The sequence below is a fragment of the Oncorhynchus kisutch genome, linkage group LG8 (assembly GCF_002021735.2).
Source record: "Oncorhynchus kisutch isolate 150728-3 linkage group LG8, Okis_V2, whole genome shotgun sequence".
Lineage (NCBI taxonomy): Eukaryota > Metazoa > Chordata > Actinopteri > Salmoniformes > Salmonidae > Oncorhynchus > Oncorhynchus kisutch.
In genome coordinates this window covers 49,335,724-49,363,473 of record NC_034181.2, presented here as the reverse complement: position 1 = coordinate 49,363,473, position 27,750 = coordinate 49,335,724, and the positions used below count along the sequence as shown (strand labels likewise).

The window sequence follows — 27,750 nt, the reverse complement described above, 5'->3', positions numbered from 1 at the left end:
TGTGTTCCTGTTTGTACACTCAGTGTAAGTTGGAAGCTTGTCCAAGCTTGCCCCCTCTGTTACCCCGTGTTCCACCGAGTTCAAAGGGGTATATCAATCTCCCCAGGGTCAGAGTGACAAATTGGGTCACTGTCCACAAGGTGGCGCTCCTCCCCCATAGGTGTCTCATTCCTACCTGTAGCTCACTATTCCCTAATGAGGTGTCTAGTGATACAGGTTATGGGCTCTCTAGGCGATTAGTTGTTGGTAGCAGAGTCGAGGGAATGATCAGGGTTGGACACGACCACCATCCCATACAATCTCTGTGATTCATATGAGCCCCCAAATGTTTGTCTCCAGCTCAACGCTTTTCATTCCTAGGAATTAGATTCAATTACAAATCTCCTGTCTAGTACAACAGAACAGGTTCATTTTTCTGTCCCATTTCCAGCTAGATTACAAGGCACTTTGCCGACATTGCCTATGACTGATCGGTAGGGTAACCTCTTTTTCTTCCTTGAGTCTATTTTTAATGGGTGCGGTCCAGCGCTGGGTGCCAGCTGGTTACCAGAACTCATCTTACCACTAAACTGAGTGGGGCTTCTGGTGACGATAGTATCCCCAAGTGGCAAGGCCAATCGGGCTACTTCTCTGCTTTAGGCAAACCTTGGCACATACTGTAACACATCCTTTTCAGTGCTCTGTGTTCCTACAGGAGCTTTTCAAGTGTTCTTCATTTTAAAAGTGTACATTGCCGCTGTCTGGTGGGAATTGACGGAACCTCACCCCGGCGGTCATAAACCTATTGCACCCACATGGGACTTGGTGCTGGTTTTGGAGGCACTGTGTGCAGCTCCCTTTAAGCCTCTGGAGTCAGTAGATCTGAAGATCTTCTCCTACAAAACCTCCCTGCTCATGGCTTTGGCCTCTGCTTCCTGTTCTCAGTTTGACCCGGGCAACTATAAGGCGGCGTTGTGTTCAAATGTGGCCTTTGCCCCGAAAGTCATGGGTATGTCCTACAGGTCCTTAGCTTTTGAGCAATTTCCCTTTTCGTCTCCTCCTTTTGCTTCTGAAAAGCAACAGAGAGAACATGCCCTCGTTCCGGTGCAAGCTTTTCACACGTACATTGAGCGGAGCCGGGATATCTGTTTATGTGACCAACTTTTTGCCTGTTTTGCTAATCCAGCTCACGGCAGGGCACTCTTTAAGCAGCGTCTTTCCCCCTGGATTGTGGAGGCTCTCTCTCTGACATTTAGCAGCAAGGGTTACCTAGCAGTGTTCGCGCCCACTCCACCAGGGGTCTGGCAGCATCTTGGGCATTGTTTAAAGGATTTACTACAGGAGATATTTGCGCTGCGGAGATTTGGGCATCACCACACACACTTTTGTGAGGTTAATCATTTGGATGACACTGCTCCCAGTATAGCACACAGTATTCTTACAGCTGGGACAGAAGTAAGTCACTAGGCAGTGCACTGTGTGTGCAATATCCAGACTACCGCATCTGGAGTGGTCAGGTCTGGGTGGTCTGCCATGGGCCATTTCATTTAGTATCTGTTGGGGTCGGCTTGTTGACTGACTGAAAGCGAATGTAACATTTGGCCCCACAGGTTCCTGGGCTCGGTGAAGAGGGGTATTTCATTTAAGGAATGAATCCAAGCCTCACGCTTATCACCTGTGGAAGGCAGGGGCATCCAGCGAGGGGTAGATTTTATTGGCTTTGTCATGGTTGAGGTCCTTCAACCCGAAGTCGCGAGAGTGCGATTCCCCATTGTATCTTGTACCTCGATTCCCTCCTTCAGGGAACAGTAATTATAGTAAAAACATTACGTTACTCCAAATACTAGCCTAATTGACAGAGTGAAATTAAGGAAGCCTGTTCAGAATATAAATCTTCCAAGACATGCATCCTATTTGCAACAAAGCACTAAAGTAATACTGCAAAAAATGTGGCAAAGCAATTCACTTTTTTTCCTGAATACAAAGTGTTTTGATTGGGGCAAATCCAATACAACATATTACTGAGTACCACTCTCCATATTTTCAAGCATAGTGGTGGCTGCATCATGTTATGGGTATGCTTGTAATCATTTATTACTGGGAAGTTTTTCTGGATAATGGAGCTAAGCACAAGCAAAATCCTAGTGGAATACTTGTGTTCCAAGTGGGAACTGAGTATTAGATGTTTTTGAGTATTGAGTGAGGAGCATGCAAGATCATTTCAATCTATGCATTATTTTTATTATAATTATTGTTATTGCTCCAAGCCATAAGGAAATTCCATTGTAATGGCATATAGGAGATCTAAAAACTTCAGTTTACATAGTTGAAGTGCACCCACGATGAAAACTACAGGCCCCATCTCTTTAAGTGGGAGAACCTGCACAACAACTACTCTGGACGGTTTTGACTTAAAATATGTGGACAACTACAAATACCTAGGTGTCTGGTGAGACTGTAAACTCTCCTTCCAGACTCACATTAAGCATCTCCAATCCAAAAGTAAATCTAGAATTGGCTTCCTATTTCGCAACAAAGCATCCTTCCCTCGTAAAACTGACCATCCTACCGATCCTCGACTTCTGTGATGTCATTTACAAAATAGCCTCCAACACTCTACTCAACAAATTGGATGCTGTCTATCACAGTGCCATCCGTGTTGTCACCAAAGCCCCATATACTACCCACCACTGCGACCTGTCCCTCAAGTTAAGCACAGAAATGTCAATGACTGTCAGGCAAATTTTAAGTTTTCTTTAAACAGCAGTCTCAGTGCGTGATTGAATTATATAATCTAGCATTTTCATTAAATGAAAATGTAGTCTAATAAAGTTATTTAAAATTGCACATATTATATTAATTTGTTATTTTTTATGAAAGGTTTTAATGAAATATAGACCTACTAGTCCTATATTCTTGAATTATTTTACATTCATCAGCATTATGATTTCCAGTGCTCTTGGTAGGTCGTTATTTCATTGGGGGCGGGAATATAAAACCTAGACGAAGAAAGTTGCAGCTGTCCGTTATCAATGTGAGATCAGCTAAATCACTGGTTTGTTCTTGTGGGTTTTGCATTGCAATCAAGTTTATTTTAGCACGATGATGCATTTAATCTCCCTCCAGTATCCTTTTAAGAAAACCAGTGCACCATGCGAATTTCAGCTTCTTTGTTGCATCTCAAACTCATCTGGGTATTGACCGTCTCTTTAGGAAATGGGGCAGGAGTTTGAGATTCGGCGACTCTCATTGGAGGAGCAGAAGAACTGTCTCCAACAGCAACTGGACAACCTGAAGAAGGAGCTTTCTGCCAAGCTCAATATAGCCAATCAAGAGGTAAGGAAAGTCTTTGGCATAAACCAGGTTTCCATCCAATTATGCAAATAACGTACCTGTCAGATAAAAAAAACTCATGACAGGCCAGATTACAACTCTCAAATTGGCAGTACATTTCCTAAACGTCGACAAAACAAAATTGGCTAGAGAAAGGCCAATCATTTTTTTGTCAGTGGTTAGATAATGCGACAAATTGCAGTGGGAACTATTTCTTGGGCAATTGCTGATATAATTACCACCATATTGAGTTAAATTTGCAGTCATACGATGCTATGTTATGTGGTCCTCCCACTACCTCGACTTGAAGAAGCATGCACAGTTTAGTAGGCTTCAGATAAAATCAGTTATGATGAACTACACAGGGTGGTGAAAGTGCACCAGTAGATCGAGTGTTAATTGGTAAGCTGGTGACATTATGATCGATGCTTGCCTGCCAATTGACAAATACGAATTATCTCGTTCTTATGTAGGCCTCCCTCTGCCCTGTATCTTCGAGCTGTTGGCTAAAGCGCATGTCAAGACCAGAGTCAGCACGTTTGAAATAGTTCCTACTGCAATTTGTTGCATTATCACAGACTTTTTGCACCAAAACCATCAATAGAGTTAAAAGTGGGATGGAAACGCATAGAATTTCAGTTTTTTTATTCTGTGAATGAAAAGTTATATGACAAAGTGATTTTTGTGTGCGCAGCCTTTGATTTACAAGAAGCCAGTTTGATGGAAATGCACTGCTGCATTTGTGCATACAAATGTGCATATTAATATTAACTAAAATCTTGAAAATCGTTCCACAAATTGATGGCTGATTTCTTTAAAAGTCCTTATTAGCAGTTTAATTCATGTTTATCTTCATTACAGCAAACTTAACTGATTCATGGTATCGTATCCCATTGTGTTCTCTGTTACTGTACTCAGTGCAGCCGTAGTACATGGATTGGAAACTAGCTTAATGCTAAATTTTACCTGCTTCTGTCAAATACAACACCAATGGCATGGGTTGCAAAGCTACCAGTAATTGACCAAAGTTTTTTATTTTTTATTTTATAAGTCAGTTAGGAACAAATTCTTATTTTCAACGATGGCCTAGGAACAGTGGGTTAACTGCCTGTTCAGGGTCAGAACTACAGATTTGTACCTCGGGGATTTGAACTTGCAACCTTTCAGTTACTAGTCCAACACTCTAACCACTAGGCTACCCTGCCACCCCAAGTTAATGGAATTTTGGTAGATTGCCATAGGTTTTCTGTTAATTATTGGAACGTTGGTAACTTATACTTTTTAATAACTTTTAAAACATGTACATATATAATATTAATTATTTATATCTGTGTCCATGAGTTTCTAGTAGATAGACCATATGGTTCAAGAGAAAATAGCCTAATTAATGAAAAAAGCTTCAAAACAACAATGCCATTATTTTTAATTACCTCTGCAGCTCGTCCCAAGTATTGACTTTTTTCACAACTGCCACTAGTTTGACACAAAAACATTGACAACAAATATATATTGACATAGAAAAATACATTAAATGAAATCTAATTTGTCACATGCTCCGAATACAACCGGCGTAGACCTTACAGTGAAATGCTTACTTCCAAGCCCTAACCATCAATGCAGTTTAAAACTAAAACATAAAAAATAAGAAATAAAAGTTACAAATAATTAAAGAGCAGCGGTAAAATAACAATAGCGAGGCTATATACAGGGGGTACCGGTACAGAGTCCGTGTGCTAGGGCACCGGTTAGTCGAGGTAATATGTACATGCAGGTGTCACGTCCTGACCTTAGTTCCTCTTCGTCTCTATTTTGGTTTGGTCAGGGCTTAAGTTGGGGTGGGCATTCTATGTTTTGTATTTCTGTGTTTGGCCTGGTATGGTTCCCAATCAGAGGCAGCTGTCTATCGTTGTCTCTGATTGAGAACCGTACTTAGGTAGCCTGTTCCCACCTGTGTGTGTGTGGGTAGTTGTTTCCTGTTTTGTCACCTGATAGGACTGTTTCGTTTTTTCGTTGTTTCACCTTTGTTATTTTGTGTTCAGATTTAATTAAGTTAACATGGACATGTACCACGCTGCATTTTGGTCCGATCCTTCATATTCCTCATCAGACGAGGATGAGAATCGTTACAGTTGGTATAGTTAGAAAAGTTCATATGTTTAATATGAAACCCTCATTAAACACCAATGGTATTCACAAAGTTAGTTGATGGTTTATATTTTGGATAATGTTTTACAGCTTTGTCATTCTATTTATTTTTGTTTTTAAGTCATCTTATTTAATAATGTAATATATTTTGTGATGAGGCCACACAGGGGGCCAGAGATAATTACGCTGTTGATCACGCTCTCCGTAGCCGATGTGAGCAAGACCTTTTAAACAGGTCAACATTCACAAGGCTGTGGGGCCAGACAGATTACCAGGACGTGTACTCGGAGCATGCGCGGACCAACTGGCTAGTGTCTTCATGGACATTTTAAAATTCTCGCTGACCGAGTCTGTAATGCCAACATGTTTCAAGCAGACCACCATTGCCCCTGTGCCCATGAAAGCGATGGTAACCTGCCAAAATGACTACCGCCCCATAGCACTCACGTCGGTAACCATATGAAGTGCTTTGAAAGGCTGGTCATGGCTCACGTCAACACCATCATCCCGGAAACACCTAGAACCACTTCAATTTGCATACCGTTCCAACAGATTTCAATCGCACTCCACACTGCCCTTTCCCACCTGTTCAAAAGGAACACCTATGTGAGAATGGTGTTCATTGACTACAGCTCAGCGTTCAACACCATAGTGCCCTCAAAGGTCATCCCTAAGCTAAGGACCCTGGGACTAAACACCTCCCTCTGCAACTGGATCCTGGATTTCATTGACGGTCCGCCCCCAGGTGGTAAGGGTAGGTAACAACACATCCGCCACGCTGATCCTCAACACGGGATCCCCTCAGGGTTGCGTGCTTCATCCTCTCCTGTACTCCCTGTTCACCCACGACTGCGTGGCCAAGTACGACTACAAAACCGTCATTAAGTTTGCTGACGACACGACGGTGGTAGGCCTGATCACCGACAATGATGAGACAGCCTATAGGGAGGCGGTCAGAGACCTGGCAGCGTGGTGCCAGGACAACAACCTCTCCCTCAAATTGATCAAGACTAAGGAGCTGATCGTGGACTACAGGAAAAAGGAGGGCCGACCACGCTCCCATTCACATCGATGGGGCTGTAGTGGAGCAGTTCAAGAGTTTCAAGTTCCTTGCTGTCCACATCACCAGCAAACTTTCATGCTCCAAACACACCAAGAAAGTTGTGAAGAGGGCATAACAATGCCTTTTCCCCCTCAGGAGACTGAAAAGATTTGTAGCTTTCATACTGCTGCTACTCACTGTTTATTATCTATGCATAGTCACTTTATCCTTACCTACATGTACAAATTACCTCGACTAACCTGTACCCCCGGACATTGACTCGGTACCCCCTGTATATAGCCTCGTTATTGTTATTTTATTGTTACATTTCATTTAAAAATACTTTCACCTCTATTTATTGAACTGCGTTGTTGGTTAAGGGCTTGCTAGTAAGCATTTCACGGTAAGGTCTACAGCTGTTGTATTCGGCTCATGTGACAAATAACATTTGATTTGAATTACAACTTATTGTTTGAATTATTTGAACTGTGATAATCTGAAGTACCCAAAACAGCCACTAAATGTCCTTTGATAGATTACATAAAATCTTTAAAAGATACCAACATTCTGGTAGTTTTCTGGTAAACTTAGAACCATTACAGTAATATACTCTTCCCTTTTGCAACCTTAGGCATGGCCATTCCTCTCTGCCACTACTACCTGATTTGGTCCTTGAGTTGCATGACATCTGACCTCATTTCCCATCCACTGCAGGTGTCTCACCTTCAGGAGTTGGTGAAGGAAGGGGAGCAAAACCTTGGCTCTGCACACAGCCACATCTCCAGTCTGAAGGACACCCAGGAGAAACTATGCATTGAACTGGACACCACCAGAGCCAGAGTGAGAGAAACCAGCAACCTGCTCACTGATCTGCAGGTAAGACTTTTGAGAAGATGTGCTTTATGATCAGATCTAGGATCAGCTTGCCTCACCAAATCCTCACACACTATTTTGTGCATTATATTATATTTACAATTATATTATATTTATATTATATTTACAATTATATTACAAAATGTCTGATTTAATTTACTTCCAGTTAATTTAATTCCTAAATCAACCCTAGTACACTGAAAATAAACACTAGGTACACTAGGTTCTCTTATTCTCTGCTCTAAAAATAAATAATTGAAATACAGAAATCTGGCAAGATCTCAAATATGTCACTACTGTATATGTAAAATGATTAAGGGAATACCAGATACATACAGATATTCCTATATACAGTACCAGTCAAAAGTTTGGACACCTACTCATTCCTGGATTTTTCTTTATTTCTTTACTATTCTTTACATTGTAGAATAATAGTGAAGACATCACAACGATTGAAATAACACATAACACATACAGTGGGGCAAAAAAGTATTTAGTCAGCCAACAATTGTGCAATTTCTCCCACTTAAAAAGACTATAGAGGCCTGTAATTTTCATGATAGGTACACTTCAACTATGACAGACAAAATGAGAAAAAAAATCCTGAAAATCACATTGTAGGATTTTTTATGAATTTATTTGCAAATTATGGTGGAAAATAAGTATTTGGTCAATAACAAAAGTTTATCTCAATACTTTGTCATTGCCAACAAAGGGTATATAACAGAGGTCAAACGTTTTCTGTAAGTCTTCACGAGGTTTTCACACACTGTTGCTGGTATTTTGGGCCATTCCTCCATGCAGATCTCCTCAAGAGCAGTGATGTTTTGGGGCAACACACTTTCAACTCCCTCCAAAGATTTTCTATGGGGTTGAGATCTGGATACTGGCTAGGCCACTCCAGGACCTTGAAATGCTTCTTACGAAGCCACTCCTTCGTTGCCCGGGCGGTGTGTTTGGGATCATTGTCATGCTGAAAGACCCAGCCACGTTTCATCTTCAATGCCCTTGCTGATGGAAGGAGGTTTTCACTCAAAATCTCACGATACATGGCCCTATTCATTCTTTCCTTTACACGGATCAGTCGTCCTGGTCCCTTTGCAGAAAAACAGCCCCAAAGCATGATGTTTCCACCCCCATGCTTCACAGTAGGTGAATGCAACTCGGCATTCTTTGTCCTCCAAACACGACGATTTGAGTTTTTAACAAAAAGTTCTATTTTGGTTTCATCTGACCATAGGACATTCTCCCAATCTTCTTCTGGATCATCCAAATGCTCTCTAGCAAACTTCAGACGGGCCTGAACATGTACTGGCTTAAGCAGGGGGACACGTCTGGCACTGCAGGATTTGAGTCCCTGGCGGCGTAGTGTGTTACTGATGGTAGGCTTTGTTACTTTGGTCCCAGCTCTCTGCAGGTAATTCACTAGGTCCCCCCGTATGGTTCTGGGATTTTTGCTCACCGTTCTTGTGATCATTTTGACCCCACGGGGTGAGATCTTGCGTGGAGCCCCAGATCGAGGGAGATTATCAGTGGTCTTGTATGTCTTCCATTTCCTAATAATTGCTCCCACAGTTGATTTCTTCAAACCAAGCTGCTTACCTATTGCAGATTCAGTCTTCCCAGCCTGGTGCAGGTCTACAATTTTGTTTCTGGTGTCCTTAGACAGCTCTTTGGTCTTGGCCATAGTGGAGTTTGAGGTTGTGGACAGGTTGTGGACAGCTGAAGTGTACCTACGATGAAAATGTCAGGCCTCTCATCTTTTTATGTGGGAGAACTTGCACAATTGGTGGCTAACTAAATACTTTTTTGCCCCACTGTATTTCGGACTACGAGTGGCACTGCCATGCCTCTGTTTTTGAATACGTGAAGCCAAGTAGCTTTTCAATGTGTGTTAATATTTACAGTCCATTTGGAAAATATTCAGACCCCTACATTTTTTCAAAATGTTCAAGTTTTTCCTCAATCTACACACAAAACCCCATAATGACAAAGCAAAACCAGGTTTTTAGACATTTTTGCTAAGTTATTGATGAAGCACCTTTGGCAGCGATTACAGCCTTGCGTCTTCTTGGTTATGACGCTACAAGCTTGGCACACCTGTATTTGGAGAGTTTGTCCTATTCTGCTCTGCAGATCCTCTCAAGCTCTTTCAGGTTATATGGGGAGCATCGCTGCACAGCTATTTTCAGGACTCTCCAGAGATGTCCGGGCTCTGGTTGGGCCACTCATGGACATTCAGAGGCTTGTCCCGAATCCACTCCTGCGTTGTTTTGGTTGTGTGCTCATGGTTATTGTCCCGTTAGAAGGACAACTTTCACCCCAGTCTGAGGACCTGAGGTCCTGAATGTTCTGGAGCAGGTTTTCATCAAGGATCTCTCTGTGCTTTGCTCCGTTCATCTTTCCCTTGATGCTGACTAGTCTCCCAGTCCCTGCCGCTGAAAAAAATTGTATCAAAAATCTAATCAAATCGTATTTGTCACATGCAGTGAAATGCTTACTTACGAGCCCCTGACCAACAATGCAGTTTAAAAAAATACAGATAAGAATAAGAAATAAAAGTAGCAAGTAATTAAAGAGCAGCAGAAAAATAACAATAGCGAGACTATATGCAGGGGGTACTGGTACAGAGTCGATGTGTGGGGGCACTGGTTAGTTGTGGTAGTATGTACATGTAGGTAGAGTTATTAAAGTGCATAGATGATAACAACAGAGAGTAGGAGTGGTGTAAAAGAGGGGGGCGCAATGCAAATATTCTGGGTAGCCATTTGATTAGATGTTCAGGAGTAGAAGCTGTTTAGAAGCTGGTTTCCTCCAGACGTGATGCTTGGCATTCAAGCCAAAGAGTTCAATCTTGGTTTCATCAGACCAGATAATCTTGTTTCCCATGGTCTGAGAGTCCTTTAGGTGTCTTTAGGAAAACTCCAAGCGGGCTGTCATGTGCCTTCTACTAAAGAGAGGGTTTCGCCTGGCCACTCTACCATAAAGGCCTGATTTGGTGGACTGCTGCAGAGATGGTATTCCTTCTGGAAGGTTCTCCCATCTCCACAGATGAACAGTGAAGAGGCGACTCCGGGATGCTGAAGAGGCAGAGTTGCAAAGAAAAATCCATATCTCAGACTGTCCAATAAAAATAAAAGATTAACATGGGCAAAAGAACACAGACACTGGACAGAGGAACTCTGCCTAGAAGGCCAGCATCCCGGAGTTGCCTCTTCACTGTTGACGTTGAGACTGGTGTTTTGCAGGTACTATTTAATGAAGCTGCCAGTTGAGGACTTGTGAGGTGTCTGTTTATCAAACTGGACACTAATGTACTTGTTCTCTTGTTCAGTTGGGCACCGGGGCCTCCCACTCCTCTTTCTATTCTGGTTAGAGCCAGTTTGCGCAGTTCTGTGAATGGAGTAGTACACAGCGTTGTACGAGATCTTCAGTTTATTGGCAATTTCTCGCATGGAATAGCCTTCATTTCTCAGAACAAGAATAGACTGACGAGTTTCAATAGAAACGTCTTTGTTGCTGGTCATTTTGAGCCTGTAACAAACCCACAAAGGCTGATGCTCAAGATTTTTTAAATTAGTTTTATTTCACCTTTATTTAACCATTTAGGCCAGCTGAGAACATTTACAACTGCGACCTGGCCAAAAATAAAGCAAAGCAGTGTGACACAAACAACAACACAGAGTTACACATGGAAAAACAAATGTACACAACAGAAAAAAGTCTATATACAGTGTGTGCAAATGGCGTGAGGTGGTAAGGCAATAAATAGGCCATAGTAGCGAAGTAATTACAATTTAGCAAATGAACACTGGAGTGATAGATGTGCAGATGATGATGTGCAAGTAGAAATACTGGTGTGCAAAAAACAAAAAAAAACAATTTGGGGATGAGATAAGTAGATTGGATGGGCTATTTACAGCTGCAGCAATCTGTAAGCTGTTCAGATAGCTGATGTTTAAAGTTAGTGAGGGAGATATAAGTCTCCAACTTCAGCGATTTTTGCAATTCATTCCAGTCATTGGCAGCAGAGGACTGGAAGAAAAGGCGGCCAAAAGAGGTGTTGACTTTGGGGATGACCAGTGAGATATACCTGCTGGAGCACGTGCTACGGGTGGGTGTTGTTATCGTGACCAGTGAGCTGAGATAAGAAGAGCTTTACCTGTCAAAGACTTATAGATGACCTGGAGCCAGTGGGTCTGGCGACGAATATGTAGCGAGGGCCAGCCGACGAGAGCATACAGGTCGCAGTGGTTGGTGGTATATTTGGCTTTGGTGACAAAACGGATGGCAATGTGATAGACTACATCCACTTTACTGAGTAGAGTGTTGGAGGCTATTTTGTAAATGACAACGCCGAAGTCGAGGATTGGTAGGATAGTGGGTTTTACGAGGGTATGTTTGGCGGCGTGAGTGAAGGAGCTTTTTTTGCGAAATTGGAAGGTGGAGATGGGGATGTTTAATATGAGTCTGGAAGGAGAGTTTACAGTCTAGCCAGACACCTAGGTATTTGTAGTTGTGTACATATTCTAAGTCAGAAGCGTCCAGAGAACTGATGCTAGTCGGGCGGGCGGGTGCGGGCAGCGATCGGTTGAAAAGCATGCATTTAGTTTTACTAGCGTTTTAAGAGCAGTTGGAGGCCACGGAAAGAGTGTTGTATGGCATTGAAGCTCGTTTGGAGGTTTGTTAACAGTGTCCAAAGAAGTGCCAGATGTATACAGAATGGTGTCATCTGCGTGGAGGTGGATCTGGGAATCACCCGCAGCAAGAGCGATATCGTTAATATATACAGAGAAAAGAGTCAGCCCTGTGAACCCTGTGGCACCCCCATAGAGACTGCCAGAGGTCCGGACAACAGGCCCTCCGATTTGACACACTGAACTCTCTGATAAGTAGTTGGTGAACCAGGCAAAGCAGTCATTTGAGAAACCAAGGCTGTTGAGTCTGCCGATAAGAATGCTGTGATTGACGGAGTCGAAAGCCTTGGCCAGGTCGATGAAGACGACTGCACAGTACTGTCTTTTATTGATGGCGGTAATAATATTGTTTAGTATCTTGAGCGTGACTGAGGTGCACCCGTGACCTGCTCGGAAACCGGATTGCACAGGGGAGAAGGTACGATGGGATTCGAAATGGTCGGTGATCTGTTTATTAACTTGGCTTTCGAGGACTTTAGAATGGTAGGGCAGGATGGATATAGGTCTGTAACAGTTTGGGTCTAGAGTGTCAAATCAAATCAAATCAAATCAAATCAAATTTATTTGTCACATACACATGGTTAGCAGATGTTAATGCGAGTGTAGCGAAATGCTTGTGCTTCTAGTTCCAACAATGCAGTAATAACGAACAAGTAATCTAACTAACAATTCCAAAAAAAACTACTGTCTTATACACAGTGTATACCCCCTTTGAAGAGGGGGATGACCGCGGCAGCTTTCCAAACTTCATGGACTGGTAATAGGGGTTGCAACAATGGCGGTGGATAATTTTATAAAGAGAGGGTTAGGATTGTCTTGCCCAGCTGATTTGTACGTGTCCAGATTTTGCAGCTCTTTCAGAACATCTGCTATCTGGATTTGGGTGAAGGAGAAGCTGGGGAGGCATGGGAAAGTAGCTGTGGGGGTGCGGAGCTGTTGGCCGGGGTTGGGGTAGCCAGGAGGAAAGCACGGCCAGCCGTAGAGAATGCTTATTGAAATTCTCGATTATCGTGGATTTATCGGTGGTGACAGTGTTTCCTAGCCGCAGTGCAGTGGGCAGCTGGGAGGAGGTGCTCTTATATTCCATGGACTTTAGCGTCCCAAAACTTTTTGGAGCTACAGGATGCACATTTCTGTTTGAAAAAGCTAGCCTTTGCTTCCCTAACTGACTGCGTGTATTGGTTCCTGACTTCCCTGAAAAGTTGCATATCGCCGGGACTATTCGATGTTAGTGCAGTCCGCCACAGGATGTTTTTGTGCTGGTCGAGGACAGTCAGGTCTGGAGTGAACCAAGGGCTATATCTGTTCTTAGTTCTACATGTTTTTTGAAAGGGGCGTGCTTATTTAAGTTGAGGAAATTACTTTTAAAGAACGACCAGGCATCCTCAACTGACGGGGTGAGGTCAATATCCTTGCAGGATACCCAGGCCAGGTCGATTTAGAAAGGCCTGCTCGAAGAAGTGTTTTAGGGAGCGTTTGACAGTGATGAGGGGTGGTCGTTTGACCGCGGACCCATAGCGGATGCAGGCAATGAGGCAGTGATCGCTGAGATCCTGATTGAAAACAGCAGAGGTGTATTTGTAGGGCAAGTTGGTCAGGATAATATCTATGTTTACGGATTTAGGGTTGCACCTGTTGTGTTCCTTGATCATTTGTGTGAGATTGAGGGCATCTAGCTTAGATTGTAGGATGGCCGGGGTGTTAAGCATATCCCAGTTTAGGTCACCTAACATAACGAACTCTGAACATAGATGGGGGGCAATCAATTCACATATGGTGTCCAGGGCACAGCTGGAAGCTGAGGGGGGTCTATAACAGGTGGCAACAGTGAGACTTCTTTCTGGATAAATTCATTTTAAAAAGTAGCTCGAACTGTTTGGGCATAGACCTAGAATGTATGACAGAACTTTGCAGGATATCTCTGCAGTAGATTGCAATTTCTCCCCCTTTGGCAGTTATATCTTGATGGAAAATATTGTATTTGGGGATGGAAATCTCAAGATTTTTGGTGGCCTTCCTAAGCCACGATTCAGACACGGCAAGAACATCAGGGTTGGCGGAGTGTGCTAAAGCAGTGGGTAAAACAAACTTGGGGAGGAGGCTTCTGATGTTAACATGCATGAAACCAAGGCTTTTACGGTTACAGAAGTCAACAAATGAGAGCGCCTGGGGACATGCAGGGCCTGGGTTAACCTCCACATCACCCGAGGAACAGAGGAGGAACATGATGAGGGTACTGTCACGGTCGTCCTCCTCTTCATCTGAAGAGGAGAGGCGAGAAGGATCGGAGGACCAAAATGCGGCGTGATATGTGTTCATCATGAATTTTAATAAAGAAAACACTGAACACTGAAACACTATACAAAAACAGTAAACAAAATAACAACCGTGAAGCTTAATGCGAGCTGCGCTGAAACAAGCCATCAACATAGACAATCACCCACAAACAAACAGTGCAACCGGGAGTCATGACGAGAGACATAGGCAGGCAGCGTTTCTCAGCCAGTCAAAGTCATGAATCAGCTGACATAATTGTTATGGATATATATAAGAATTGTGAACTGAAAAAAGGTCATATTAATTGAAGTGCAGCTAGTTTGCAGTCTTTCCAGCTTCAGTTTGAAGATATTGTTTTAGCTATGTTGTTGGCTAGTTCCTCTGAACAACAGACGAGAGAGCAGATTTTTTAACGAGAGAGCAGATTTTCTATGCCATGCAAAATCGTGCCTCATTAGCTCATTGATATGGATGTATCCAAATAAATGTCACTAGAAAACTGCTTAAACAAATGCAGGTACTGTTGTTATTCTGTCTGCACTGTTTGACGTGACTGTAAATTAGCCGTAGTTGGCTAGATAGCAAGCAATGGATAAAAGCTTTGCTTACCAGTATTGCAATGGAACATTTAGAATGAACAATGAGGTTGCGTCCATAGATAGAACAAAATTACTGAATTACTTGGTCGCGTCTCTGGCAACCGAACAAATAGAATGAAGGACCAGCTGGCTTGGGTAGCAACACTAGATTTGTTTCGGGACTATATCTTGTGGAAGGATGAAATTACTATGAATAAATTCATCCAAATAATGTTTTTAATGAAAATATGTCAATCATTTAATGAATATGTTGACTACCTGTTGTATAAAAGTGATAATGCCCTCAAAGCTGGTGTTTGGAGGATATATTGGAACTGTTCTTCTCTGGCCTAACAAAACCTGTGGTAATATATCCTCCAAACACCGGCTTCTCGGGAATTATCACTTAATGAGAAACCACCTGGTATTGACAATTTAGATGGAAAGCTACTGAGGATGGTAGCGGACTATATTACCTAGAGAAAAGTGTTTGTCCTCAGACCTGGAAGTAAGCTTAAGTAATTCCGCTACCCAAGAATGGCAAAGCGCCCTTTACTGATTCTAACAGTTGACCAATCAGCTTGATGCCGGCTCTTAGCAAACTTTTGGGAAAAAAATGTGTTTTCACAGATTAAGTCACAAAGACCAGTGAGGTTTTCCAGTGCTTCACAAAGGGTACCTTTTGGTAGATGTGTAAAAAATAAAAAGCAGACATTGAATATCTCTTTGAGCATGGTGAAGTTATTAATTACAATACACCCAGTCAATACAAAGATACTGGCGTCCTTCTTAAGTCAGTTGTAGGAGTGAACATAAACTGCTGAGGCCAGTTACATAGTTTAATGGCTGTGATCGGGAGAGAACGGAGGATGGATAAACAACATTGTAGTTACTCAACAATACTAACCTAAATGACAGAGTTAAATAAGGAATCCTGTACAGATATATTCCAAGACATGCATCCTGTTTGCAACAAGGCACTAAAGTAGTACTGCAAAGAATTTGGCAGAGAAATATATTTTTTGTCCTGAATACAAAGCAAATCCAACATAACACATCACTGAGTACCACTTTATATTTTCAAGCATGGTAGTGGCTTCATTATGTCATTGGCAAAGGAGTTAACAAATATTTTAATCCTAGAGGAAAACCTGGTTGGTTCAGTCTGCTTTCCAACAGATGCTGGGAGACAAATTCACTCATCAGCAGGACAATATCCTAAAACACCAGGACAAATCTACACGGGAGTTGCTTACCAAGACGACATTGAATGAATGTTCCTGAGTGGCCTAGTTACAGGTTTGACTTAAGTCAGCTTGAAAATCTATGGCAAGACTTGAAAATGGCTATAGCAATGATCAACAACCAACTTGACAGAGATTGAAGAATTGCACAGTCCAGGCGTGCAAAGCTCGTATAGACTTACCCAGAAAGAGTAACAGATGTAATCGCTGCCAAAGGTGCTCCTACAAAGCATTGACTCAGGGGTGTGAATATTTAGGTACATTTAAATATTTCTGTATTTAATTTTCAATAAATATGCAAACATTTCTAAAAACATGTTTTCACTTTCATTATGGGGTATTGTGTGTAGATGGGTGAAATCTGAGAAGAAAAATCTGTTTAATCAATTATGAATCCAGGATGTAACATAACAAAATGTGGAATAAGTCAAGGGGTATGAATACTTTGTGAATGCACTGTCAGTCTTTAATGTCTATGTCAATGATTAAGTCTTTAGTCTTTTATGTCTTTTTGCTGCGTGGTACCCCAGGAAGACTAGCTGTCGCCATCGGCGTCAGCTAATGGGGATCCTAATAAAAATCATACATTCAGACTGAGATTCAGGATGGCATTGACATTAGAGAGCTGCAATTCCTATCACATGTGAAGGCCCACTAAGTCGATGGAATTTCTTGTCAATGAGTGTCAGGTTGTGTTGGTTCATTATAGTGAACAGCTGCCTTATGTTCTTGTGACTCGTTTCAGGAAACTAGGCATATGTTGCGGGTCACTACTTCACATTTGAATGTGAACTTTTTAAAATGTTTTATCAAAATGCATTTTTTGGCAGAAATGCCTTCTGGAACATGTGAACATTCATGTGCCTTAATAATAAACTTGTATGCCATCTGTAAATACTAATAAAATGGTTAAATTACGGGCCTAGTTGGTTTAGCCACAGAAAAATACACCAACTTTACCGCTAGCCATGATTGGCTGATAATGAGTAGGTGGGACATGCTGAGAGATGAGTTTGGATTGGTCTGCCATATAGCATGCTTCTGTCTATTAGAGCTGGTCAGTATGTGTAGGTAATCCTGTCTAACTCAACTTTTATATATATATCACATAGTAGAAGTGCATAAGTGTTGCTCTCCACTTTCTGGAGGAATGAGTTTTGAATCAGTGGAATTTGAGTACGATAGCTAAGGAGATGGGGAAAAAACACCTGTTTCCGGATTACATCTTCAATCTAAGGGTAACCATGGCATCCGTGACAGGCGTCCACCCATGATGTATAAGGGTAAAAGGGTAAGAGAGTCTAGCTAGCTACATTTTCAGATATTACACATTTCTAATTTTGACAGTCGTTTTCATTTCAAGTTAACATGTACTGTAAGCTAGCTAGCTAACGTTAGCTGGCTGGCTCGCTAGCTAAAGTTATGTGTATGATCTTATTATTCGTATCTGAGAGCCATTTGCTTTGCTATTTATTGAACCTGGTTGGTTAGCTACCTGCAGAGTTTTGCAGGGTAGTAACGTCATGAGTTGGGATTATGGTTCAATTGTTTACCTAGCTAGCTACATGTCTTAACAAAAGACTATTATGCAATAACCATGTCAATAGAATGTCCCTGCAACAACTGTCGATAGACGTAGCTGGTAAATTTGCTCTGGCTATCTACTCTGATTTCAGCGCACTCTCGTCTGTGTGCCATAGTGCTGAATAACTGACGCATTTACGAACGCTCAACACCAGTTGAATATGGCCGGTGTAAACGTTGGCAAAAAAAAATTAAATTGTTGATAGCAGCACAGTTGCAGTCACCAATGCTCTGGATAACATAAAAACAGCCTAACCAGCCCTGTTAGTGTTAGTAAAAGGGTCACTGAGCTGTTCTCTCATTTGTGTCTGGATGTAGCTAGCAAGCTAGCCAATGTTGGCCAGTTATCTTGGGTGTGGTTGTTAGGACAGAACACTCTGATTGACCCTTAAAGAGATGGGTAGTGCTAAAGCTTAAGATGGTGTGAATGATGCTGAATGGGTGTAGACAAAGAAGGGCTCTCCAATAGGTACCAAAACATCCAGAGGAAATGTTCTCAAAAGTGAGGTTACAAGTTTATCAACTTTTAAAGCATAATTACTTTCTCATTGTTCCTAAAATGCAGTGTATGATATACCATTTTGTAGCTTTGTGTCTGCTTTGTAATGTAAAATGTAATCCAATGTAAAAAAACACAATTGCAATTGTTGCTACATAAGACTGAATCAAGGCAGTCGGTCACATATTGTGTGGTTGCATTCTCCCTATACACCATAAAGTCAACATATACAGCAACTCCAAGGCAGAAAACCAGGATGGTAGACATGATTTTCTGGAAAAAGAAATGTGCCATCTCAACCTGAATGGCATAAGAGTGCATCGGAACGTCCCAATGTGCATCACGAATGCAGTGAGCCAGCGTACGGTCATGTTGGATTCAGGCAGCCATATTGGACTATCCGTGAATTAAAAGCCTACTTCTACAGTAAATTATAAGGTGACTTAAAAGCCCAATCCTGGAGTGGGGGAAAATTGTAGAGCTAGGGAGAGGGTGCCTGAGTCCAGCATTCGAATCTCTTTCCTTTCGTTGGAGCATGCTACATGTTGCAATAGGCCTTTAGAATAATGCAAAACATATAATTGACTCTATCCAACTTGATTAGCGGGAAACAAACCATGCCAGTCAGCCTACACATCCGGCCCATCGAATCTACACTATACCGAAACTACTTTCACACATAAGAGTTTGCCAATAGTTTAGGGGGGCCCTAATGTTATTGCAAGTGTAGGGGCTAAACAAATTAATCCACAGAGGAACCTTTGACTGAAAAAAATGACTGTTTTCAGTGTCTGAGCCCATTTGTTTTCCTTAGAGCCGATTTAGATTACAATAGCCACAACATAAAAAAAACAAAAATGTAACTATGTATTTCTGTCAGGCAGGACCATACAGCATTGAATGAGAGCAAATTTGACTTGGAAAGTTGACTAATAAGCTACCAAAAAGTTAAACTTACATTCATCATAAATATTAATTGTTGATATTCCCACCTATTGTATCTCTGTTGTTTACAGGTCTATATTTCGAAGATGTATTAAAATACGCTAATGCTGTTTCTTTGTGTATGTGGTGCAGACAACTGACTACTTGTATTTCAAATGTAAAAAATATCAAAGCTTGCAATATTGGGTTACATGAGCTTATGTGGCCGATTCACCCTCCAGCCAGGCATATTCTGTACTTTTTGAGTTTAGGGGGCGTGTCACAATATCTATAAATTTAAATTTGCCATAAAATATTTTTACAAAACCATACTTTTAAAATATGGGATACATAAGAGACATGGTTGTGTTTTGTTCTAGCTCGGGTAGGGGTATCTCCAAAACTGAAGACCTTTTTGAGGTTTGGCCACTATCTTAAAAGGAAAACAGTTCATGGTAAAACCCTATCCCTCTGCAAATAACCCTTTAGGAATTAATTTTTCAAAGAGTATATGGCTTCAATTATTTAGTCAGTTTGGCTTAAAATATTTGACAAAAATCACAGTCGGTACATCATTGTGCACATGTTGTACACATCACAGTAGCCTACAGTTGGCAAAATAACTCAATTGATTAACGCTGCAATATGTCATTCTTTGGGAGACCCAACCTATTTCACATAGAAATGTGAGTTATAGACCTGTCATTCCCTTTGAAAGCAATTCTAAGAAGTGATAGATCTGTTCTATGCTCGCTCTTTCTATGCCTCCCGTTCATAAATTTTGTTTTTGCATCTTTTACTTTTGGTTTTGTACACCAGTTTCAAACAGCTAAAAACACAATTATGGGGATTATTAAAAATATATTTTACAACGGTTTAAATGGTGCAATGATTCTCTACACTATACATTGCTTGTTTTGTCCTATAAACTGGAGTTCAGCAAACTATTCAAATTTGAGTAAACAGGAAATGGCGGAGCGAGTTCCTGTATTCAACAAAGTCATTTTTGGACAAACATTTTGATTCTGTTTTTTTGTGGAGATCTGCTATGTGTAAAGTAATGACGCACTTAGTTGTTCTGAGTGGTCTGAGGCAGTCGTTAGCTTACAAGTGTTTTCAAGTGCAACATTAGTTACAATAGTTTTGGGAAACAGCTCTGAAACTTTGCGATGCTTCTACGGAGATTCTAACGATGAACTTAGCCTTAAGATGCTTTTGGCAAACCTGTCCCTGGTTAATAGCTTGGGTTGATGTGTAATTACAGAGTATATCAAAAGAGAAACAAAGTGGAACATTTATCATTATAATCATGCTTTTGGTGTCAGTCTAAACTGCAGATTCTCCTCATTGAGAAGGAAATAGTATATATATATTTTTTTAACCAAATGTTTAACTACATTGCCCTTTTCTGTACTCATAACTTATATTGTATCGTGCCTCAACTTCCCTGAACTTGTCTCTGGTTTGTCCAGGAGGAGATTGAGACCCAGAAACAGCAGCATGAAGCCAGGGTAATGTCCATAAGGACAGAGGAGAAGCAGAAAATTGACAAAATGGCTGAAGACCTGGACCAAAAATGGACTTATGCTCTGAGGTAGGCCTTTATGTCAGCCAGTAGGTAACATCGTCCCTAAGCTATTGTGGATAGTGCAGATAAGCCTGGAATAACAACTCAAATTTGGCCTATGTGGTAGTGACTAAATAAATTTAAATTGTTTGGCAGAATTTGATTTTAGCAAATCACATGACTGCAAGGCGTGGCTCCGAATCAGAGGTACACAAGATAGGGGGAATGGGTTATGAGGTTCGGAGGGAGATTATTTATTAGAGTTAAAGCCAAGCGGGAGGGAGATGATTGATTAGAGATAATGGTAATGGCTACAGCAGGTAGCCTAGCGGTTCAATCAAATCAATCAAATGTATTTATGATGCCCTTCTTACATTAGCTGATGTCACAAAGTGCTGTACAGAAACCCGGCCTTAATCGCCAAACAGCAAGCAATGCGGGTGTAGAAGCACAGTTCATAGCGTTGGGCCAGTAACCGAAAGGTCGCTGGTTCGAATCCTCGAGCCTGCAATGCAGTTTACCCACAACAACAACTGCTCCCCAGGCATGATGGCATCGATTAAGGCAGCCCCCTGCACCTCTTTCATCAGAGGGGTTGGGTTAAATGTGCAAGACACATTTCGGTGGAATACATTTATAGATTGGTTCTTTTTCTACTGGATCAGGACTTTTACCCACTATTTCTATTGGGTTTACAAAGGCTATGTTTGACTTGTTGATCCAGTAGACCTTTCAAGCATTGGGCTGAAGTGTCTGGTGAATGAGATTACCCAGTATGGCTGTGCAACCCAGAATCTGAGATGTAGTGTTTCAGGCTTCAGGATCATCAAAGTCTCTCTTTCTCTCTCTCTCTACCCATTCCTTCCCCTTACCCACTCTATAGGGAGGAGTTGAGGTTGCTGAAGGAGGAATTGACGGAGGAATATGAGGCTGACAGACAAGCCTCTTTGTCCCAGCTGTCTCAGCAGAAGGAGCTGGAGTTGATGGCAGCCAGGGAAGGCTGGCAAAGGAAAGTGGAGGACCTGCTGGAACAGGTAGTGTAACACACTCCCTTTCGCATTGTCATGATTTTCAGTATCACAGTACTTTTGAGTAAGTAAGGAAAGAAAACATGAAGCAGACTGGATTTGCTGAGGAAAATGGTTTTAATTTTAAAATGTGGATTTATGTTGTCACATTTGTTAATTTTTCAAGCTATAGCTCACCATTTTACTTGAATCAGGTTTGTAAATGGCCATAGAGTTTAGTCTGTGTCTTGTTTTCTTTTTTTGCCTTGGCAAATGTAGTATCATATCATCAGGATACTGGGATTGTAACAACACTACAGCCTGTTGAACACGTCACACACTCACACTGCACCAAATACCCTAGTTTCAGACTCCTAATTATCCTTACACTTCATAATATTCTAGCCACTTCCATGCCAGTCGGTAGAACTTGTGTTTTATCTCAGAACACTCAAGTTGCTTTCTCTACCGACTGTAGGATAAAAGGAACGTGAGGTGTTAGCCACACTCTGTGGAGACCTGAATGGCAATGTGTCCAGCCTGAGACATGCCAGTTTTATCGTATCTTGATGCCCAGTCATATGGTCTGGTGCTGCAAAGAAGGACATAGAAACACTTCAGCTGGCCCAGAACAGTCTTGCTCTTCAGAGGGCTAAAGTATGCATGACGGTCTCTCTTGGCTAAAACTAGAGGAGAGACTGAATGCATCACTTCATTCCAAATTGTTTGCATAGTCAACTTACACACAGCAATGCAATAACACACACACTTACCCCACCAGACATGCCACATTTCACAGTCCTCAAATCCAGAACAAATTCAAGAAAACATACATTATTATTTAGAGTAGGGGTGTGAACGTTTAAATGTTAAAACGTTTAAACTAAGTTGGGATCCTTAATGTTAAGAAAAATCCATATCCAATAGACAATGTATATATATATTTTTTCTTCACTTAACTGCACTGTGATTTTAATTATCACAAAACATATAATTTTCTGTGTTATAGGATATAAAGGCCTAGGAAAGTTGTGTAATTAAAATAAAACTGAAAATAGGCTGACTATTAGAGTTTTAGCAACTAGGAAATGACAAAAAAATACCCAGCAAAATCCGTGACCACTCTTTGGAAAGGGGAGACTCTCACAACCCCCACAAGTGTCAGAAAGACTTGTCTGAAGTACTGTCGATGTGCCAACTTCTGTTTGGTAGCGCACAAACCATTTTGGTTACAAACTAATGGGACCCCACTTTGCAAAGGGGAGATTCTCAAGGGTGCATTTTGCTCTAGGACCCTCACAAGTGTCACGGTACTGGTACCGTTTTTTTTTTTACTAATAGAAGTGTGAAGGTAGTTTTGTGCTGTATATACATACGCCTTAATATTTTTAAACTCTGTTTTTCACAATTCCTAACATTTAATCCTGGTAAAAAAAATCCCTGTCTTAGGTCAGTTGGGATCACCACTTTTTTTTAAGAATGTGAAATGTCAGAATAATAGTAGAGTGATTTATTTCAGATTTGATTTCTTTCCCCAATTGGTCAGAAGTTTACATACACTCAATTAGTATTTGGTAGCATTGCCTTTAAATAGTTTAACTTGGGTCAAACGTTTCGGGCTACAGGTTCATCTGCCTCACCTAAAGCACATTCTTGTGGGAAGCTGCTATAGACCGCCAAGTGCTAACAGTCAGTATTTGTATAATGTGTGTGAAATGCTTGATAATGTATGTGATATCAACAGAGAGGTATATTTTCTGGGTGATTTTAAATATTGACTGGCTCTCATCAAGCTGCCCACTCAAGAAAATGCTTCAAACTTTAACCAGTGCCTGCAAACTGGTTCAGGTTGTCAGTCAACCTACCAGGGTATTTACAAACAGCACATGAATGAAATCATCAACATGTATTGATCACATCTTCACTAATGCTGCATACATTTGTTTGAAAGCAGTATCCAAATACATAAGATGTAGTGATCACAGTATAATAGCCATATCTAGGAAAACCAAAGTTCCCAAGGCTGGGCCTAATATAGTCTATAAGAGGTCATACAATACGTTTTGTAGTGATTCATATCTTGATGATGTGAAGAATATTTGCTGGTCTTAGGTGCGTAATGAGAAGCAACCAGACACTTTACACATTTATGAAATTGCTTATTCCAGTTACTAATAAGCACGCACCCATTAAGAAAATGACTGTAAAAACTGTTAAATCCCTGTGGTTTGATGAGTAATTGAGAAATTGTTTGGTTGAGAGGGATAAGGCAAAAGGTATGGCAATTAAGTCTGGCAGCCCAACTGATTGGCAATGTACTGCAAAGTAAAAAATCATGTGACTAAGCTAAATAAAAATTTACTTCACTATGAAACAAAGAAACTATATAAAAGCATGATAATAAAAAGCTTTGGAGCACCTTAAATGAAATTTTGGGGGGAAAAGCCAACTCGGCTCCATTATTCATTGAATCAGATGGCTCATTTATCACAAAACCCACTGATATTGCCAACTACTTGAATTACTTTTTCATTGGAAAGATAAACACACTTAGGGGATGACATGCCAGCAACAAACGCTGACACTACACATCCAAGTATATTTGACCAAATTATGAAAGACAAGAAATGGAACTTTTGAATTCCGTAAAGTCAGTGTGGAAGAGGTGAAAAAAGTATTGTTGTCGATCAACAATGACAAGCCACCGGGGTCTGACAATCTGGATGGAAAATGGATGGAAAATAGCGGATGATATTGCCACTCCTATTTGCCACATCTTCAATTTAAGCCCACTAGAAAGTGTGTGCCCTCAGGCCTGGAGGGAACCTAAAGTTATTCGGCTACCCAAGAATATTAAAAACACCTTTACTGGCTCAAATAGCCGACCGATCAGTCTGTTACCAACCCCTAGTTAACTTATGGAAAAAATAGTGTTTGACCAGATACATTGTTATTTCAAAGTAAACAAATTGACCACGGACTTTCAGCATGCATATAGGGAAGGACACGTCATGAGCTTTCATCTGCTGTAGCTGGTGCTTTGCCACAGTGCTTGACAAGTCTGGTTTCAACAATGTCAGGCGGGTACGTGGTTGGCGTTTCAGAAACAGTTCAGCTGGTGTACATTCCGTTACTGTGTGTGGTGTGTTACGGTAAGTAAACAGGAACCGCGGAAGCCTTTGGTGGGTGGGCACAGACTGAACCTCGAGTCTAGTCCAGGCCTTCTTAAAGGTTTGCACGGCTCTCTCCGCTGCTCCGTTTGATGCCGGATGGTAAGTTGGTGACAGGATGTGCCTTACTCCATTGTTCTTGAGAAACATTTCAAAATCATTTGACGTGAACGGAGGGCCATTGTCCGATACGAGCTCCTTGACTAGTCCAAAGGATGCAAACAGGTGTCTGAGAAGATTGATGGTCTTCTCAGCTGTGGTCAGTTGAGTAGGGAACACTTCCATCCACTTGGAATGGACATCAACGACAACAAGGAAATGTTGCTTGTCAATTTCGGCGTAATCCACATGGATGCGTTCCCAAGGTGTAGCAGCCCAGGACCATGGATGAAGAGGCGCAGCAGCAGGCTTGTTGCGAACAGCTTCACAAGGTGAGCAATGGCCTACATGCTGTTGAATGTCCTGATCCAGTCCAGGCCACCACAGATAACTGCGAGCGAGTGCTTTCATTCGAGTGATCCCTGGATGTCCCTCATGCAAGTCAGATAGCAATCTCCTCTGGAATTTGTGAGGTACCACCACCCTTGATCCCCACAGAACACACCCTTGATCAGTGGACAACTGGTCTTTCTTGTCGATGAATGGACGAAGGTTATCATCATTTACGAAGGTTGGCCAACCGCCTAATGTTAAGTCCAAGACTTTGGAAAGCACTGGGTCTTTCCTTGTTTTCACTGCTATGTCAGAAGCAGATATGGGCAGTTCATCAATGAGAGAGATCTGGAAGACTGCTCTATCATCTTCACTGTCGGAGTCACTATTGCATGATAGTCTTGATAGTGCATCGGCATTTGCGTGATCACTGGATCGTCTGTACTCAATCTCGTAGTCCTAGGCTAACAATATCAGAGCCCAACGTTGCATTCAAAGTGCAGCAAGGGTTGGTATAGCTGATTTTGGTCCAAGGATGGCCAACAGAGGCTTGTGATCTGTCAGCAGTTGGAACTTCCTTCCGTAGAGGTATTTGTGAAATTCTTCACTCCGAATATTATGCTCAGGGCTTCCTTCTCAATTTCAGCATAATTTTTCTCACTTGGTGACAGAGTCCGTGATGCAAATGCAATAGGGTGTTCTTCACCTGACGGTAGAACATATGAGATGACGGCTCCTACTCCGTATGGAGATGCATCACACGCGAGTCTCAGCTTCATCTCTGTGTTATAGTGGGCAAGCCACTTGCTCTTTAGCAGACGCTATTTGCAAGTCTTGAATGCTTCTTCGCATTGTGGGGACCAATTCCACTTTGTATCGGCCTGCAGCAGTTGGTGAAGCGGATGCAACAATGTGGACAAGTTTGCCACAAACTTTCCGTAATAGTTCAGGAGCCCCAAAAATGGCCTCAGCTCTGAGATATTTGTGGGTGCTGGTGCGTTTACGATTGCTTCCACCTTGCTGTTGGTTGGGTGCAGGCCTTGTGCATCAATTTTGTATCCGAGATACTCCACTGAGTCCTGGAGGAACTCACACTTGCTGCGTTTCATTCTCACTCCGTATTTCTCCAGTCTTGACATCACTTTGTCCAGCACTACAAGGTGCTCTGCAATGTTTGGTGCTGACACGAGGATGTTGTCCATGAAGCACACAACATTGTCTATACAGTCCCAGATCTGATCCATTGTGTGTTGGAATATCGCTGGAGCTGTCGAAATTCCATAGGCCAAGCGATTGAATCTGAATAGCCCCTTGTGTGTATTGATGGTCAGATACTGTTCTGACTCTGGATCCAGCTTCAGTTGCTGATAAGTAAATGCCAGGTCCAGCTTACTGAAAACCTTCCCACCAGCTAGAGTGGCAAACAGATCTTCAGCGTTTGGTAGTGGATATTCCTCTGGTAGTATGCAGCGATTTACTGTGACCTTGTAGTCACCGCACATTCTAACGGTCTTGTCTTTCTTTGGGACTACAACAATCGGTGCGGCCCAGTCGCTCCTCGCTACTTTCGTGATTATGTTATTCTTCTGTAGGCGTTCCAGTTCCTTCTCTACTGCTTCCTTAAGAGCATAGGGAACCGGACGTGGTTTGTGAAAGATAGGCTTGGTTCCTTCTTGCACTCTGACTTTTGCTGTGAAGTCTTGTATTTCACATATGATTCCAAGAACACAGGATGAGATGTTACTATCCTTTGTGCAAGCACTTCCAAGAGTTAATGAACAGTGAGCCTGGTGAAATTTGGGGAGCGCATCGTCAGTAGTGTACCTTTTGGTTCCTAGGGTGTTTCGGCCTTTCACACTATACACCCTCCCCAAAGGCGGCCAGCGACAGGGTGATCAATCCTACGCTTGCATCCCATTCCCAATTAGTCATAGGAGTTGCCTTGTTGATGATAGCCAACATCCCATGGGACTATGCATGGCAGGGGCGTCCTCCTCCCTGAGTCAAGCATTGTTGACCGCATACCTCCTGGTCCTCTCACTTCGGGGCCCAGCTGGGGTCTTTCCTCTTCATCCAGAGCCACTGACTGCTGCCTTCTGCCGCCTCCGATACAGCTTTGATTGCCGAACGCTGGCTCTGGCCCTTAATTCCAAGGTCTCTAAGCAGTCTGGTTGTAGATGTTGCCACAAAACCTCTGCAGCCCACTTCCACTGGTCGGACTTCTGTGTTCCAGCCATGATGCCGTGCTTCGGCAGCTAGATCGGCATAGCGCAGATGCTTTCGCTCATAAGCCTCATCTGAGTCCTCCCAGGGTACTGTGAGCTCAATGATGAAGACCTTCTTGAGCGAACGGGACCAGAGCACCATGTCAGGTCTTAGGGTGGTGGTTGCGATCTCCG

At 42.0% G+C, this 27,750-nt stretch overlaps 1 protein-coding gene across 2 annotated transcripts in view; it reads left to right on the top strand.

Moving 5' to 3' along the window:
• The window catches only part of fam184aa (family with sequence similarity 184 member Aa), a 90,306-nt gene that overhangs the window by 16,690 nt on the left and 45,866 nt on the right, over positions 1 to 27,750 (top strand). For both annotated transcript variants that reach the window (XM_031830534.1, XM_031830535.1), the window contains exons 6-9: positions 3,193 to 3,315; positions 7,214 to 7,375; positions 20,648 to 20,769; positions 21,626 to 21,776. In XM_031830534.1, coding sequence (XP_031686394.1) covers positions 3,193 to 3,315; positions 7,214 to 7,375; positions 20,648 to 20,769; positions 21,626 to 21,776 — 558 coding nt within the window. The remainder of the gene's footprint in view (positions 1 to 3,192; positions 3,316 to 7,213; positions 7,376 to 20,647; positions 20,770 to 21,625; positions 21,777 to 27,750) is intronic.